The sequence below is a fragment of the Adiantum capillus-veneris genome, chromosome 3, assembly GCF_014529385.1.
Source record: "Adiantum capillus-veneris isolate H3 chromosome 3, ASM1452938v2, whole genome shotgun sequence".
In the NCBI taxonomy this organism is placed as follows: Eukaryota; Viridiplantae; Streptophyta; class Polypodiopsida; order Polypodiales; family Pteridaceae; genus Adiantum; species Adiantum capillus-veneris.
In genome coordinates, this window is record NC_140933.1 from 96,762,743 (window position 1) to 96,777,456 (window position 14,714).

Here is a 14,714-nt window from a genome sequence, read left to right on the forward strand (position 1 = left end):
ATCAAGCAATTCACAAGAACTTCTCAAAATGGGGTCTACAAGTAGATCGAGGCATTGCAATCATAGAAAATGACAGTCGGTCAATCGTAGCTATATATGAATCAAGTGAGCTAGATGTAAATTAAAATTGGACTGAGTAAAGATGTATCTTTGGAGAGAGCGGCATCAAAACAATAATTCAACTCGTGAAATAGATAGAAGCACCAAATTTACAACCACTACATTTTACTTTGTTTCACAAACTTGCTTGTGAACTTTGCCCTCCAGCACAGTCAGTACATTTAGTGAGCTTCCAAATATTAGAGAAACTTTCAAGCTTGCCCAAGCTCCCACCCAGTTCACTGGCATATTTAAAACGGACGGTTTCACCCGATTGCAACAGATCAATCTGGCCATGGATTCCTCTAGGAGGTTGCATGGTGTGTCATCTAGGACTGTCTGCCCCCCCCCCCAAAAAAAAAAGGGAAAAAAAAGAGCAGAAAGAGAAAAATAGACAGCCCACAGCTCCTCTCCAACACAGACAAAACTAAATTTGTTGAGCCATGCTCTCCAGTTTTACAGCTCCTGACGAATAGGTCTTTCCTCTTGCCAATGGCGATGCAAAGCACCTAAAACTCAATAAAAGCTACCTGTATCTCATGAGAGAATTTAAACCTAAACCAAAGAGAGCTTTCTTTGTGCATAGCTCCGTCCTGTCTACAGGAGAGTTCATTTTTGACAAGACAACCAACACAATGAAAAGCTTGATTATCCGAATGACAGGATTGGTAGACATTACTGGTATTAAAAAAACTGTCAAAAAGGGTTGAAACTATGCCTTTAAAAGAATCGATAAATTATAAATAATAATGTGTACTCTCAGGAGTGTTGCTGGTCGCATTTTTGACCCTCATCACTTATGAGTAAATAATAATGGTACCCCCAGGAGTGTTGCTGGTCGCATTTTTGACCCTCATCACTTATGAGCAATCAGCCTACAAAAAAAGAGTCTAAATGGACTCAACTTTACAGTAATAATATACATGTCATGCCAGGCAATGGTTGCAAACCAGCAGGACAAAATATACAAATACAGAAATGTACAGGCATGTCTTTCCTTCGCCACAGCAAAATAACCACGTACGTAGTAATCTGACCAATTTGCTTCTGTCAGCTGCTTTATGAAGAATGAAAGACAGCAACATTACCACTTTCATCATGGAAGAGCCTTTTGCTCCAGCCGTTCATTCCAATTTAGACAGCGAACAAGACTCTGGAACCAATCATCTGTTTGATCTGATTTGTTCACGGTTGGCAAAGGGTGTTGACTCATACAGATCCGTACAGAATCGCCTCTAGAAAGCTGTTGCCTTCTCTTACCATCAAAAGATACCCAGGCATTGCTGCGTGCATCCTCTGGGACCTACAAAAAGTAAAATTGATGTCGAAATGTTAGAGACTCAAGAATGGAATCCTGTGGCAAATTACATGTATCCACATACATACCTTCAGCTCCAATAGGGCAGAATCAGGAAGGATAACAGGCCTGAAAGAGAGAGAGTGTGGACAAATAGGAGTAAAAAGCATGCAAGGAACATTTGGATGGACCTGCAACATAAAGATCATTAAGTAACGGACCCGCAATTTCTGCCAAACACAATAATTCGCATACGCATGTCAGTCATGTGCAATTTTACATTATCAAGCACAATAGGTGTTTATCACATGTTTTCTCGACTAGCAAACTGTACTACACACTTAACATCTTCTAGAAGCATCCAGTATGAAGGTACTAGAGAGTGTTGCAAGTGTGATATGCGGAACAAGGACAGAGTGGAAACGGGATCTGGGCTTGCAGTGTCATAAGCGTGGGTCAAAAAGAGAGGTTGAGAATGAGAGCAGGAGCATGTGCAAAGAAGAGCAGGTGCATGAGTGAGATTGGAAGTGAGCACATGTACAGCGGGTGGGGCCATGTACATGCACAGGTAACGAAAGATGGGTGATGGAGGCACTGAAATTGCTACTGAACAAAGGATCTTTTTGCTCTGCAAACACTGCTGTCCTTGAACCGCTAAGAGCTGTGTCTTGAGTCTCAAATCCACCTGAATTCAAGCAGGCACTAGGGTTAGACTGAAGGGAGCGCTGGACTGACACATGCATGTAACCTCACTGAATGACCCCGTGATGGCAAAAGACCATCCATTGCTCTCACACCCTTTTTTATACTTCTGTATGTTTAATGACATGGCTTACATACTACTAAGAGGGACTTCGAGTGGACTAGAATATTGTACTAAGAATGACCTTGGTTGATATGGTGTAGTAAGTTACCATGCCTCCTAGAGGAAATGCAACCGCTACAAATGCCAAAGCGCCTATTGTACCTCAACAAACCATCATTGATAGGGACATCGATGCTATGCTCTGCAAGTCTCAACCTGGGAAACTTAGCGGGGAAGGCAAGGATGTGGGCAAATTTCTTGAAGATTGGATTGAGCGCATGGACGACTACTTCGATTCGGTTCATTCATCTATAGAGAACAAGGCTATTATTGCTAAGTTCAAATTAGAAAAGACGGCCAAGCCTTGGTGAAGAGACCATTGCACAGAGAACGATGTTGACTCTAATGCAGTAACTTGGGATTATCTCAAGACTCAACTCTACAAAGTTGCCATTTTAGTCACTGCATCAAGACGCTGTGTGAGATTTAGGGGGCGACCTCTACAAGACCTACAATCTCCACAATACAAGAAGATCAAGAGAGTACTTTAAAGGTTGTAAATTCATCTCTCCTCCCAATTCTCTCAACCCCTAGCACAAATTGCCCTTGATCTTAATTGGAAAGTACTCCAATCTCAGCTACCTACCAACTCCTATCACACCTATTAGTCACAACTACCCTCTTTCATGGTTTATAAACCCATGCAATGGTTTGTCTTTTATAGTAGTGAAATTAAGGTTTTAGGTGTTCTCATTTCTCTTGGTGTTCTCAACTTCTGTAATTAACTATTGCATTAGATGATGACATCAGTATTGAGGATACAAGTTGGTCTCATCGAGTCTCTTTGATCAAGAGACTAGATAATATTAACATGTAGGAAATCAGTCCATTGCCAACCTTGAAAGTTGGCAAGCTCTTTTTCTGGACAAGAGATCATGCAGTAGGCAAGCTCTTCTTCTGGACAAGAGATCCCGGAGCAGTTGCAATCTACATTTCTACTCTTTACTCTTCTAGTTTCGAGGAGAGGATTTATTATACTCGAGCTCCAACTCCAGGGCTTGGTGGCAAAGATTCAGCAAGAAAAACTCTACACGGGCAATGTCGCCCACATCCATCCATGCATTTTTCCCAAGGCTGTCGCCCTCCCTGAGCCTGGCATTTTCAGCCTGATAACACCCTCCTAGAGCTGTACCGGCACATCCTGGCAGCCATCACCCTCTTCCCTCTAGTGCCCCATCGCTGGAGTCAAGAACCCTATCTACTTCCCATTCATTGCCGCATCAGCCCCATCATTTTCAACCTTGCTTTCTCGACAAATTTGCTGCATTTTCAGCATTGACCATCTGCGTTTTGCAGCTTGTGACTGCCCTACCCAGCCTCTCTGTCGGCCTGAGCCCCGGCACCCCCCACCTCAGGGAGCCATGGAGGGTTGGCAGAGAGCTACTCATAGTCATACCTTACATCTGCAGCAGCCTCCTGCGGCACCATCTCAGCAGACATTGTCTCCCGAGTTTCAGATACTCCGCACCAACCTTTACTAGATATACCTTCTATCCTCCGCGCCATCCACCTCCGGCACCACAGGCACCTACAGCCACCACTCGAGCTGTTGCTCCCCACTTTGCCATGGAGACAGATTTTCCACCTTTACCGTTTTCACAAGTGCCTCTTCCTCTTCCACCTTCTCCCATTGCTGCTCCGGCACCACCACCATATACCACGCACCCCCACTCACCACCCCCTCCACATGTCGCTCCTACATCTCCGCCTCCACTTTTGTACACCCCACCACCTCCCCATGTTCCTCTCTCTTTCATGGCTAGTGCTCCACTAGCTTGGCAGTTCTCACGTTGCCACCTATTGCGCCACATGAGAGAGATGCTTCGGACAAATTCCTTTTTGCAATTTCTGTTACAGATGTCTGGCATGTTCCATCCTAGACTTGCACTCCACATTCCTTGCAGTTTTCGTGGGGTTTAAAGAGACAGTCAGGTCGCTTGCTAGAGAGATTAGATAGAATTTACATTGGCTCTTGGGCAGCAACTCATGGTGGGACAATTACGATTAGGCCTAGTACAGTGCTATTTGATCATGTTATGAGCAGCCGAAGTGATTTATGTTGATAACTCAGGATGAGTGCTTAGTGCGCACTCAAGGTTCCTTTTACTTCATATGAGAGATGTACAAAAGACTAGAGAGAGGAGAGAGAATGATAACTGTGAGTGAAGGTTGTGTGAGTGATATAGAGAGAAGAAGACTAACACCGAAAGGGGTCCCAAACCCCCCTCCAAGAGTCCCCCCTCTCTATCACTAGACTTCTCTAAAAGCATCTAGTCAATTTGATCATTACCAGACATGTTTGGAGATGATCAAAAATCTGCACAAAGACCTAGAATAATTATTTAATGAAAATATACAAAAATTGACAGAACTGGCGACCTCAACATGCGTACAACACTCAATAAGTTGCATCACACCACTATAAAACCATGCACTTATTATGATTGCTTTACCACGAACCGAGTTTCTTGCAACCACAACCAGTCTTTGTTAGCCCTCACATGAGAACGTACTCTAGCTAAGGCAAACCACACCCAAACCTAAAATCTTGCTGCATGGCTGCAATCCAAAGGGCTAAACAAGACACACAAAAACGACCTCCATTGCAGATAAAAATAAATACCTTCCAGAAAAAAGGGAGTTTAGTAGTAACAGAAGAAAAGAGAGAAGCTCTTACCTCAAGCAGCTGATTTTGTTGCTCTTATATGCAACACAAAGATCCTCAACCACAATTGGGCACTGATCCTATGTAAAGAGACCGAGGAAGAGAAATTTTGAACTCTTGCAAGTGCATACCCAAAAGAGCGCACACAAAAAGAGAGGAGGCTTAAATTTCTTCTTCTTCACAACTCCAAACGACAAGGGCCTCTAAACATAAGTGATGGTACAATATAGCATAAATGACGGCCAATCTAGCATACATTAGCATCCGTGGCAGACGAGCATCTTTACCAGTGATATCCTACCTGGACCTCCCACTGATTTCATCTACCTGATCAAGATTGATGGTTGCCACCTCATTCACGTGACATTGACAATTTTACAGTCTTATTTATATCGTACAGACACTTTAACGTAGGTGAAAATTTATCTAAGGCAAACCATGTGTTTTTGAGCTTGATACCTCAACAAAATGTGCATAGCAAAACTTACATATGTTTTGATTTTGGCAAACATCATTAAATATATGTGCAGTCACAAAGCCAAAAGGTTAAAAACTTGCTAAATAAAGATAGCATCATTTTGGTAAACAAAACAATCTTCATTATACTATGCTGGGGTCTGGTATGAAACCTAATCAAAGTAAGACATACCCTTTGCAAACAGTAGTTAAATGGCACTTCCTAAAACATGTTTTTGGCGTCACTCACCATAGATCCACCTGCAGCTGTTGAGTAAGCTGTGCTTCCAGTAGGTGTTGCCACAATCACCCCATCAGCTTGCACCTGTTGTCATGCATTACTACTAATTACCAAATTTACTGTCGCCAAGAACTGAACACAACTAAATATTATTAAGTTGACGCAGCTGGAAACAAGAACTACCTTTGTGATTAGCCGATTACGTTCATAGCATTCGATTTTGCAAAGATAAGGATTGGATCCTCGATCCACAACTACTTCATTTAAAACATCAAAAACCTTTCCTGGGACCGGTTTGCTGTTTCGAAAAAGTTCACACCTCAGTCGCATTCGAAGTGTTATGTACACACCTTCCACCATTGTATTACCATGAATGATAGCCCTCAGATCTTGCATAAAATCATCAAACTGCCCAATATGCCTTTTCTCATCATGCAGTTTTTGAAATGGCAACTTCAACACTGAAGCACTCCTGAGGGTAAAAAGAATCACTTACAGGATGTGCAGTCAAAAATCCAAGGGAGCCTAGATTGAAAGATACAACCGGAGGCACTGCATTTCGGAAAATGTTCGACGCATAAAGGATCACTCCATCACCCCCAAGGCAAACCACAAAATCAATCCTTTGATGGAGGTTGCTGTGAACACATATCCCTAACATTATCAGTGCATCCTTGTTTGTAAGCAAGGTCTGCATAAAACTCCATATCTTTGAGTGATCGAGTAAGGATGCACCCATCATGCATACATGCCTGTAATACATGCATCTCTTCTCTGAGCAAGCAGATGTGCATTTTGTGTTGTGCTCGTGTGCATGAGCATGCCTGATGCGCAGGGCCATACGTACACACGCATTCATTAGTATGCATGTGCATTAATTGCTGAGGTAGCACTATTTCCAGAGCTAAACGATGCATAGCAGAGGCAGTAAACCTTGTATCTTGGATGTGAAATGTTTGAATAAAGCCAAACCCTGGAACCCTTGCAAAGTGGTCGTGAACATCAGGTTCCACAATGACATTCATTCCCTCTTTGTAATGTAAAAATGATGCCACCTGCAGTTAGGGTGCACACAATTATAGCAAGAAGAAAAATAAAGCTCTCTTGTATCATTATTCAAAAAAATTTACTGACTAGTAACTATATGTTCATATTCGGACTGGATCCTCCGTACAAGAAGAATCGACAGAAACTCTAATACCACTGTAGCCGGCAAGCTATTGGCGAAGCGATAAAGCCACAGCAGAGACACAAACAAAACTGATAATTGATAACATGATAAAGCTCTCTTGTATCATGATTCAAGAAAATTTACTAACTAGTAACTATAAGTTCATAATTTCAGACTGGATCCTCCGCACAAGAAGAATCGACAGAAACTCTAATACCACTGTAGCCGGCAAGCTATTGGCAAGCGATAGAGCCACAGCAGAGACACGAACAAAACTGAAAATAGATAACACTTGAACTTGAAAACAAACTGTAGTCAAAACCCGAAGTGGCGGAGTCCCATTTCCAAAAGCAATGGCCCCAAAGTTTGGTGCGCTTTCGGTACTTCTTTTTTCGTTCATAAGTCACACAATATGGGATTTCACTCTACAACTATGCAACCATGCACTGATCTGCCAAAAGTGAACCCCAGGGCACATATTTATAGGCACTAGGCCCAAGCAACTGGTACAAAAATCTGGCACCCTCAAAAGCAAGTCCTGCTAAAAACATGGAGCCCTAAAAGACTCAAAAAGTCAACTGCTTTATAACTGATGCAGAACAGCTACTCCCCGCTGGGATTTGGAAAATCCGTGTGCCACATCATCACCACCGTACAGTTAGCCACGTCAGCAATTCGGCCTCTCTCTCTCTCTCTCTCTCTCTCTCTCTCTCTCTCTCTCTCTCTGTGCTGCATCCCTCGCGCCCTGCTGCATCCCTGCCCCCCCCCTCGCGGTCTCCCCCTGCTGCCCTGCCCCCGTCGCGCGCCCTACTGCACTCTCTACTGCCCCACCCCACCCCCTCACGCTCTCTCGCTCTACCTCTGCAGCCCCGCCCCCCTCATCACTATATCACACGGGCATGCTTAAATGGGAGCAATGGTGGAGGAGGAAAACGCGGGGCGCGCCAATCATGGACCGTCAGATTCGACAATTGCCCCGAATTTACTAGTCTGCCTGAATTTACAAATTTGCACCGAATTTACTAATCGGCCCGCATTTACAATATGACAAACTCGGATCCCCTATAATTCACGAACGCATGCAGGCGTAGCGGTTAGTGCATATGGCTCGTGTAAGGACATGGGTCCTACGGGTAAGGCCACCAGCACGGCCGGACAATGTGTACGCTAGGGGGAGGCTATAAGATAGCATGGTTGGATGGAGACTAGTACACGCATTACCACCGCCCTTTCACTAGTATCCGAGCTATTTTTGGGAAAGGACAAAAGTGGGTTGCATGTGCATGCGACGTGCTGCTTCTCTCCCACGATTCGTAGACAGCGACATCTCCACTGTGCAGCAAAAAGAAGGCAGGCACAGTTTTTGTGCGCGGCACGCGCAGACAAACAACGACAGCCAGCCGCGACGACCGCCTCACCTACGCCCTCTAAAGTGCACGACTAAGGTGGGCGACCAAGGCAAACTCGACCGGCAACTCTACGGCACTGAGGCTACGAAGGCTTCGTTGGCTGCGCGCGTAGGAACGCCCGCTTAACCCTTGCATGAAGGAGGGTTGAACCCACCCCATGAGGGTAAGAGGCCAACACTTTAGCATCAAACTATTGAGCCTTGTTGTGTATAACAAGAAAAGATAGCATACTTGTGTTGACAAGAAAGCTAGAAGGAAAGGGAAAAATTCAAACTTCAGGAAAGTAGTTTCACCCTTCCTTTTCACTTCATGGACCTATTCCTTTTTCCTCAAGGAGGTAGCTTCAAAGTGAACAAAAGCCTTCACAAAAACGACGAGTTTTTGTGAAGAATCCACAAAGGTGTTCTTACGACGAACGACACATGAAGCGCTACAATTTCTGCAAGGTGAGGTTCGCATGCGACGCAAATCGCCGAGCATACAAACCACAAAGACTTCAAACTTTACAAGGTACAAGTTGACGTTTTTTTTTTCTCTCTTTACATTAGTGTGTGTTTACCATGGCCAGCGAGGATAACCCACCTACCCACACTTTTGATTTTGAGCACGTAGATCAAAATCAGGGCACCACGGATGCTGCTGACACTAATATGCATGACGATGATAATCTAGGAGATCATGGTCTGGTAGATATGGTTGCTTTCAAAACTTTGGAAAATCGCCAAAGCGTACTTGAACGCAACCTTTCTGCACTCAATGCAAATGTTACAAATCTTACTAAACTACTTCTGAAATTTATGGATTCACAAACGGCTCAAGGAGCCACAAGTGGCACGGTTCACGGAAACCAAGTTCGCACGACTCAAGTGGTCCAAGAGACAAGTGCTTCAAAAGATGCAGAAGGTAGCAATGCATTGCTTAAAAGATTATCACCATTCCCGAGTTTCACGGGGAAGAGCGTGATCGCAACAAGGATGCGGTCAATACATTCTTACACAAATGGAGTGATATTCATAGATTGAGAGACACCCCGGATATAAAGACGGCTGTGGAAACAAGTCTCTCTCTTAAAGGCAAGGCCTATAAGTGGTGGATGACATTTCCAATAGATGCTCGTCCTTCGTCTTGGGCTACGTTTCAAGCTTCTTTCTCCAAAGAGTTTTTGGACTCCAATGAAGAAGATAAGAATTGGTTAGCATGGGATGCATGCCGCATGTCTGGCCTCTCTCTCACACAGTACCTTTCAAAGTATTGGAAAATCATATTAAAACTAGAAGGCCTAGATGAATTCCAAAAGATACGGGGTTTTAATAGGGGTCTTAACAAAGACTATCGTCTTCATGTCAAGACCCAGCATCCAAAAACTTTGGAAGAATCAGTCATGCCCAAAGATATGATGATGACCAAGAGAGGAAAGGGAATGTTCCCTACTCTAAGAATAATTTTGTTAAGAGCAATGTAGCTAAGAGCCAATGGCGAGGTAGATCTCCCACACGTTCCAAGAGGAATAAGAGACAATCTACCTCTCCACGCCCACAAGAGGCTAAGAAGCCTAAGCAATCACGAGATACTCCACGTGGGTCTCTCAGCACTGCTGATTTTGAGCGTGCAAAGAAACACAATTTGTGTTTTAGATGTCTTTCGGACCAACATAACAAGAAAAATTGTTCTCTTTTGCAAGGCAAAGAAAAGGCCATGCACACGGTGCAACGCCTCACATTGGATTCGTAGAGGTTCTAAAAGCACAAGTGTTGTGCGCCTGCTTCAATTTGGCAGCCCCACCTTTGGCCCCTGTTATTAGATTCGTATGGATGGCACTATTAACGGACAACGTGTTCGTATTTTAGAGGATGATGGTGCAACTCATAACTTCCTGAACTATAAGCTAGTCAAGAAATTGAAGCTTACACAGGCTCCCTACTCTCACAAGTATGTGGTCGAACAGATGTCTGGCAATGATAAAGAAGTATGGAACATGGTAGTTCAAGGGATTGAGCTTATTGTTCAAGATCATACGATGACCCTTGACTTTCACGTTATGAGCATGGACCGTGCTGATGTAGTTTAAGGACGGGAGTGGCTGCATGGTTTAGGAAACACATTGCACACTAGTTATGAACACAACTCCTTATCCTTTATGGCCAATGGTAAACATGTGCTTTTGCTTGGTGAGAAAAATATACCATCTGCAACTCTTATATGTACAGCCGAGCTTTCTACTTCGCAGAAAGCAGATTTAATAGATGAAGTCTTTTTGTGTTACTGCTTGTCTCCAAGTCTTGTGAATTCTCAAGAGCAAAGTGTTGTGGATTCTAGTAATAATATGCAAAGTGCAATGAATTCTAATGATAAACAAAGTGTTAACAAATCTAACGAGCAAAGTGCTCTCAATTTTAATTCTATTGAGCAACATGCAACTGTTGTAAAACAAACATTCCAAGAATTACAAGATTCTCTATCCCAGCATAACTCTAGTTTTGCACGGCAAAAGCTGACTCACTTACTCACGGAGTATAGTGATGTATTCTCAAGTGATATACCGCCGGGTTTACCCCCTACACGTGATGTGCAGCATGGCATAGATGTCTTGCCAAGCACTAAACCAGTGAGTAAACCACCTTATCGTATGAGTGCTAAAGAAGCCAAGGAGATTGAGAGTCAGTTGGCTAACTACCTCGCCCGTGGTTTCATTAGACCTAGTACTTCGCCTTGGGCATCACATTCACCAATTCTATTGGTAAGAAATAAAGATGGTACTATGCGTATGTGCGTAGATTATCGCGGATTAAACGCCATAACCATCAAGAACAAGTATCCTATATCTCAAGTGGATGAGTTGTTTCATCAACTCCATGGGGCAAGATACTATACAAAGATAGATCTTCCTTCAGGATACCACCAGGTGCGTATCCTTTTGCAAGATATCTCCAAAATTGCCTTTAGAACAAGGTTTGGGCATTTTGAATTTTTGGTTATGCCTTTTGGTTTAACAATGCTCCAGCTACATTTATGACACTTCTTGGAAAATCTGTTGTGGTTCTCCTTGATAACATTCTCATTTACAGTAACATTGAAGATGAACACATCGAACACTTACGATTAGTGTTCGAACAGCTACGAGCTCACGGTTTGTATGCTAAGTAAAGCAAGTGCGATTTCTTTAAAACAGAGATACATTACCTTGGTCATGTGATCTCTTATTCTGGCATCAAGATGGACACTAACAAGGTCGCTGCCATTCTTCGATGTCCACATCCCAACACGGTTGAGGAGCTTCAAATATTCTTAGGCATGGCTGGATTTTATTGACAGTATATCCGTGATTATGCCAAAATCGTTGTTCCTATGACGAATCAACTTAAAGCAAAAGGTAAGACCTTTTCTTGGGAAGAAGCCCAAAAACGCACTTTTGAACAGCTCAAGGTATAGCCACTGCTCCCATCCTAGCAATCGTTGACTCACTTAAGCCGTTTGTGGTAGAGACTAATGCTAGTGATAAAGAAATTGGTGCGGTACTTCTCCAGGAGGGAAGACCTATAGCCTTTGAAAGTAAAAAGTTAGATAGAGCTCAACAGAATTATTATGTCTATGAGAGAGAGCTCTATGCCATAATTCACACTTTACGAAAGTGGCGACACTATTTATATGGTGCCGAGTTTGAAGTAGTTTTTGACCATGAGAGTATCAAATGGTTTACTACTCAAACGGACTTGAAGGGCCGTAAAGCTAGATGGGCAGAAATCCTTCAAGCTTATGATTATAAGCTACGATATCGCAAGGGGCGATATAATGTAGTAGCGAATGCACTAAGTCAGATGCCTCATATTAATTCACTTGCTTTCACGGAAATAAAGAGTGGATTTTTGGAGTCATTACGTAGCAAGTGTGCACAAGATCAATCATATGCTAAAGTGTGGAGTGCAGTTTTAAAAAGGGATCTTTCACACTGACATGTCTCTGTACAGCTAGATCAACATGTCTCTGCACGCGGTAGATAAAAACTCCAACACACAGAGCTCCACCCTTACTCAAGAAGAGCTTAAGCGATGAAAAAAAAAATTCATTGATGATAGCTACTTACTCCACAAGGGTAAAGTATGTGTGCCAAAGGACTCAGACACTAAGCGCCAAATCTTATTTGAGTGTCACGATAGTCCAAGTGCTGGTCATCCAGATATTCGTAAGACATATGCCTTAGTTCGACGGCAATTTTATTGGTCAGGCTTACATCATAATGTTCAAGAGTACGTACTAAATTGCCAACAGTGCAAAGTTAGTAAGGCAGAGCGCCTCAAGGTAGGTGGCCTTTTACATCCTTTAGAGATTACACAAGGTAATTGGGAGAGCATCTCTATGAATTTTGTAGTAGGACTACCTACTACAAGTCGTGGCCATGATACCATATGGATACTTGTAGACCGTCTCACAAAGATGGGTCGATTCATTCCCACTAAGACTACGGTTAAGACACCGGAATTAGCACAGCTATTTGTAGAGCATATATATAGACTCTACGGTCTTCCAGCTAGTATCATTAGTGACAGAGATTGAAAGTTCGATAATCACTTCTGGAGAGCTGTGTTTCAAAAGTTGGAAACTAAACTTAATCTAAGTACGGCTGATCATCCAGAAATAGATGGTCAAACCGAAAGAGTTAATCAAGTGCTAGAGGATATGCTACGAGCATACGTTAGCAAGAAGCAAACCAATTGGGAAGACTACTTACCTATATTGGAATTTGCTTATAATAGTTCAAAGCATGTGACTATAGGGTTTAGTCCATTTATGTTTTTATATGGATTTCAACCTAGATCACCTATCTTGGGGTTGGCTACGGAGAAGATACAACAAGCGAAGGATTTTCTCCAAGACCATTTTCACATGCTTCGAGTTGCTCGACAGAATGTTAAGCAAGCTCAAGATCAATATAAGAAGTACGCAGATGAGCATTGTTGTCTTGCTCCTTTTGAAGAAGGAGACAAGGTTTTCCTCAAAGTTCCGGAGCATTCAGACAGTCTGAAGACGAAAAAAGTTGTTAAACTTTCACCACGCTATTGTGGACCGTTTACCATTCTCGAACGTATAGGTCAAGTGGCCTATAAGTTAGCTCTTCCAGAGCACTCACGAGTTCATCCTGTTTTTCATGTTAGCCGTTTACGAAAACAGCTAGGACAGAATGATAATGTCATTGACAAAGGTGTGTTAGTTGACCTTATCGAACCGCCAAGCATCCCTCGTGAGCCCGAAAAGATTTTGGATTCTCATAAGCTTTGCACCAGACATCATGTCAGACGACAGGGGTTGGTAAAATGGCTAGATAGACCTCAAGAAGGTTCTACATGGGACAATGTCTCCGCACTTAAGAAACGTTTTCCTACATTCGTTTTCGAGGACAAAAACAATTCTCCAAGAGGGGGGTAATGTAAGGAAATGGGTCCTACGGGCAAGGCCACCGGCATAGCCGAACAGTGTGTACGCTAGGGAGAGACTATAAGATAGCACGATTGGGTGGAGACTAGCATACGCATTACCACCGCCCTTTCAGCTCGCAATGGGGAGGTCGCCGGTTCAAGGCATGGGGTGCGGACTGCCCCGAATTTACAAGCCTACACGAATTAACTTTTCTCCCTAAATTTACCAAATGTCCTGAATTTATAAATGTGCATCTGACGGTCCGAATCACCTCAACCGTAGATCCCATTTGAAGTGTGGAGGCCCCACCCCCCTCGCGCTCCCTCTGCCTCTCTGTTGTCCCCTGCGCTCCCCCCCGCCCTCTGCTGCCCGTGCGTAGAGAGAGAAAGTAGAGGGAAAGAAGGCGTAGAGAGAGAAATAAAAAGCGTAGTGGAGAGAAAGAAAGCATAGAGAAAGAAGGGAAAGAAAAAAAAGAGCGTAGAGAGAGAGAAAGCATAGAGAGAGAAAACTTGCACGCGTAGAGAGGGGAAAAAAACAGCTTACAGATTTTTTACTGAAATTGCAGGGGTACGCCAAATGCATACTTGATGCGGAAGAAAATGTATGCATAATGTGGAAACATACGTGTGCATAGGCTCTCGTTTTGGCGGCGATTAAGCATGAGGAAGCAGAATGATAAGATCAACCCCTTAGAGGATGCCATCCAAAAGTGCAAAGAAGAAATGACAGAAACCATTAGCAAGATGAACCGCAACCTATTGGGCATAATAAAAATGCTTGAAGGATGCATGTTGATCCAAGAAAGCAAGATAAATACACTGGAAGATCGTGTGACAACCCAGGAAGAAGAGATTGCGTCACTCAAGAAGGATCTCGCTGAAGCACAATCAAGAAACACACTTGAAGAGGGAGAATTGCAACCCACAGTAATAGAAGAACTCAACACGATCAAAGAGCAAGTACGGGCCATCAAAGAAGAAGAAGAGCAGCACAAAGAAACGACGACTTCTTGAGTGGATGTTATTACGAAGACTCAATAGAAGGCTGATGAAGCCGAGAAATGGATCAAGGTTGCCAAGAAAGGAAAAGGCACACTCAC

General features: G+C 43.3%; 1 protein-coding gene across 2 annotated transcripts in view; it reads right to left on the minus strand.

The window, feature by feature from the left end:
* LOC147461354 (NAD kinase 2, chloroplastic-like) overlaps positions 1-14,714 on the minus strand; it is a 55,948-nt gene that overhangs the window by 25,729 nt on the left and 15,505 nt on the right. Inside the window, exons 3-8 of one of the 2 annotated variants that reach the window (XM_086508919.1) lie at positions 6,557-6,678; positions 6,120-6,261; positions 5,807-6,031; positions 5,633-5,707; positions 1,486-1,587; positions 1,188-1,402 (exon numbers count right to left, since the gene is read on the minus strand). In XM_086508919.1, coding sequence (XP_086365045.1) covers positions 1,196-1,402; positions 1,486-1,587; positions 5,633-5,707; positions 5,807-6,031; positions 6,120-6,261; positions 6,557-6,678 — 873 coding nt within the window. In that variant the 3' untranslated portion in view covers positions 1,188-1,195. Of the gene's footprint in view, positions 1-818; positions 1,403-1,485; positions 1,588-5,632; positions 5,708-5,806; positions 6,032-6,119; positions 6,262-6,556; positions 6,679-14,714 lie in introns of those variants that run through there. The other variant, XM_086508918.1, reaches the window with a different exon arrangement.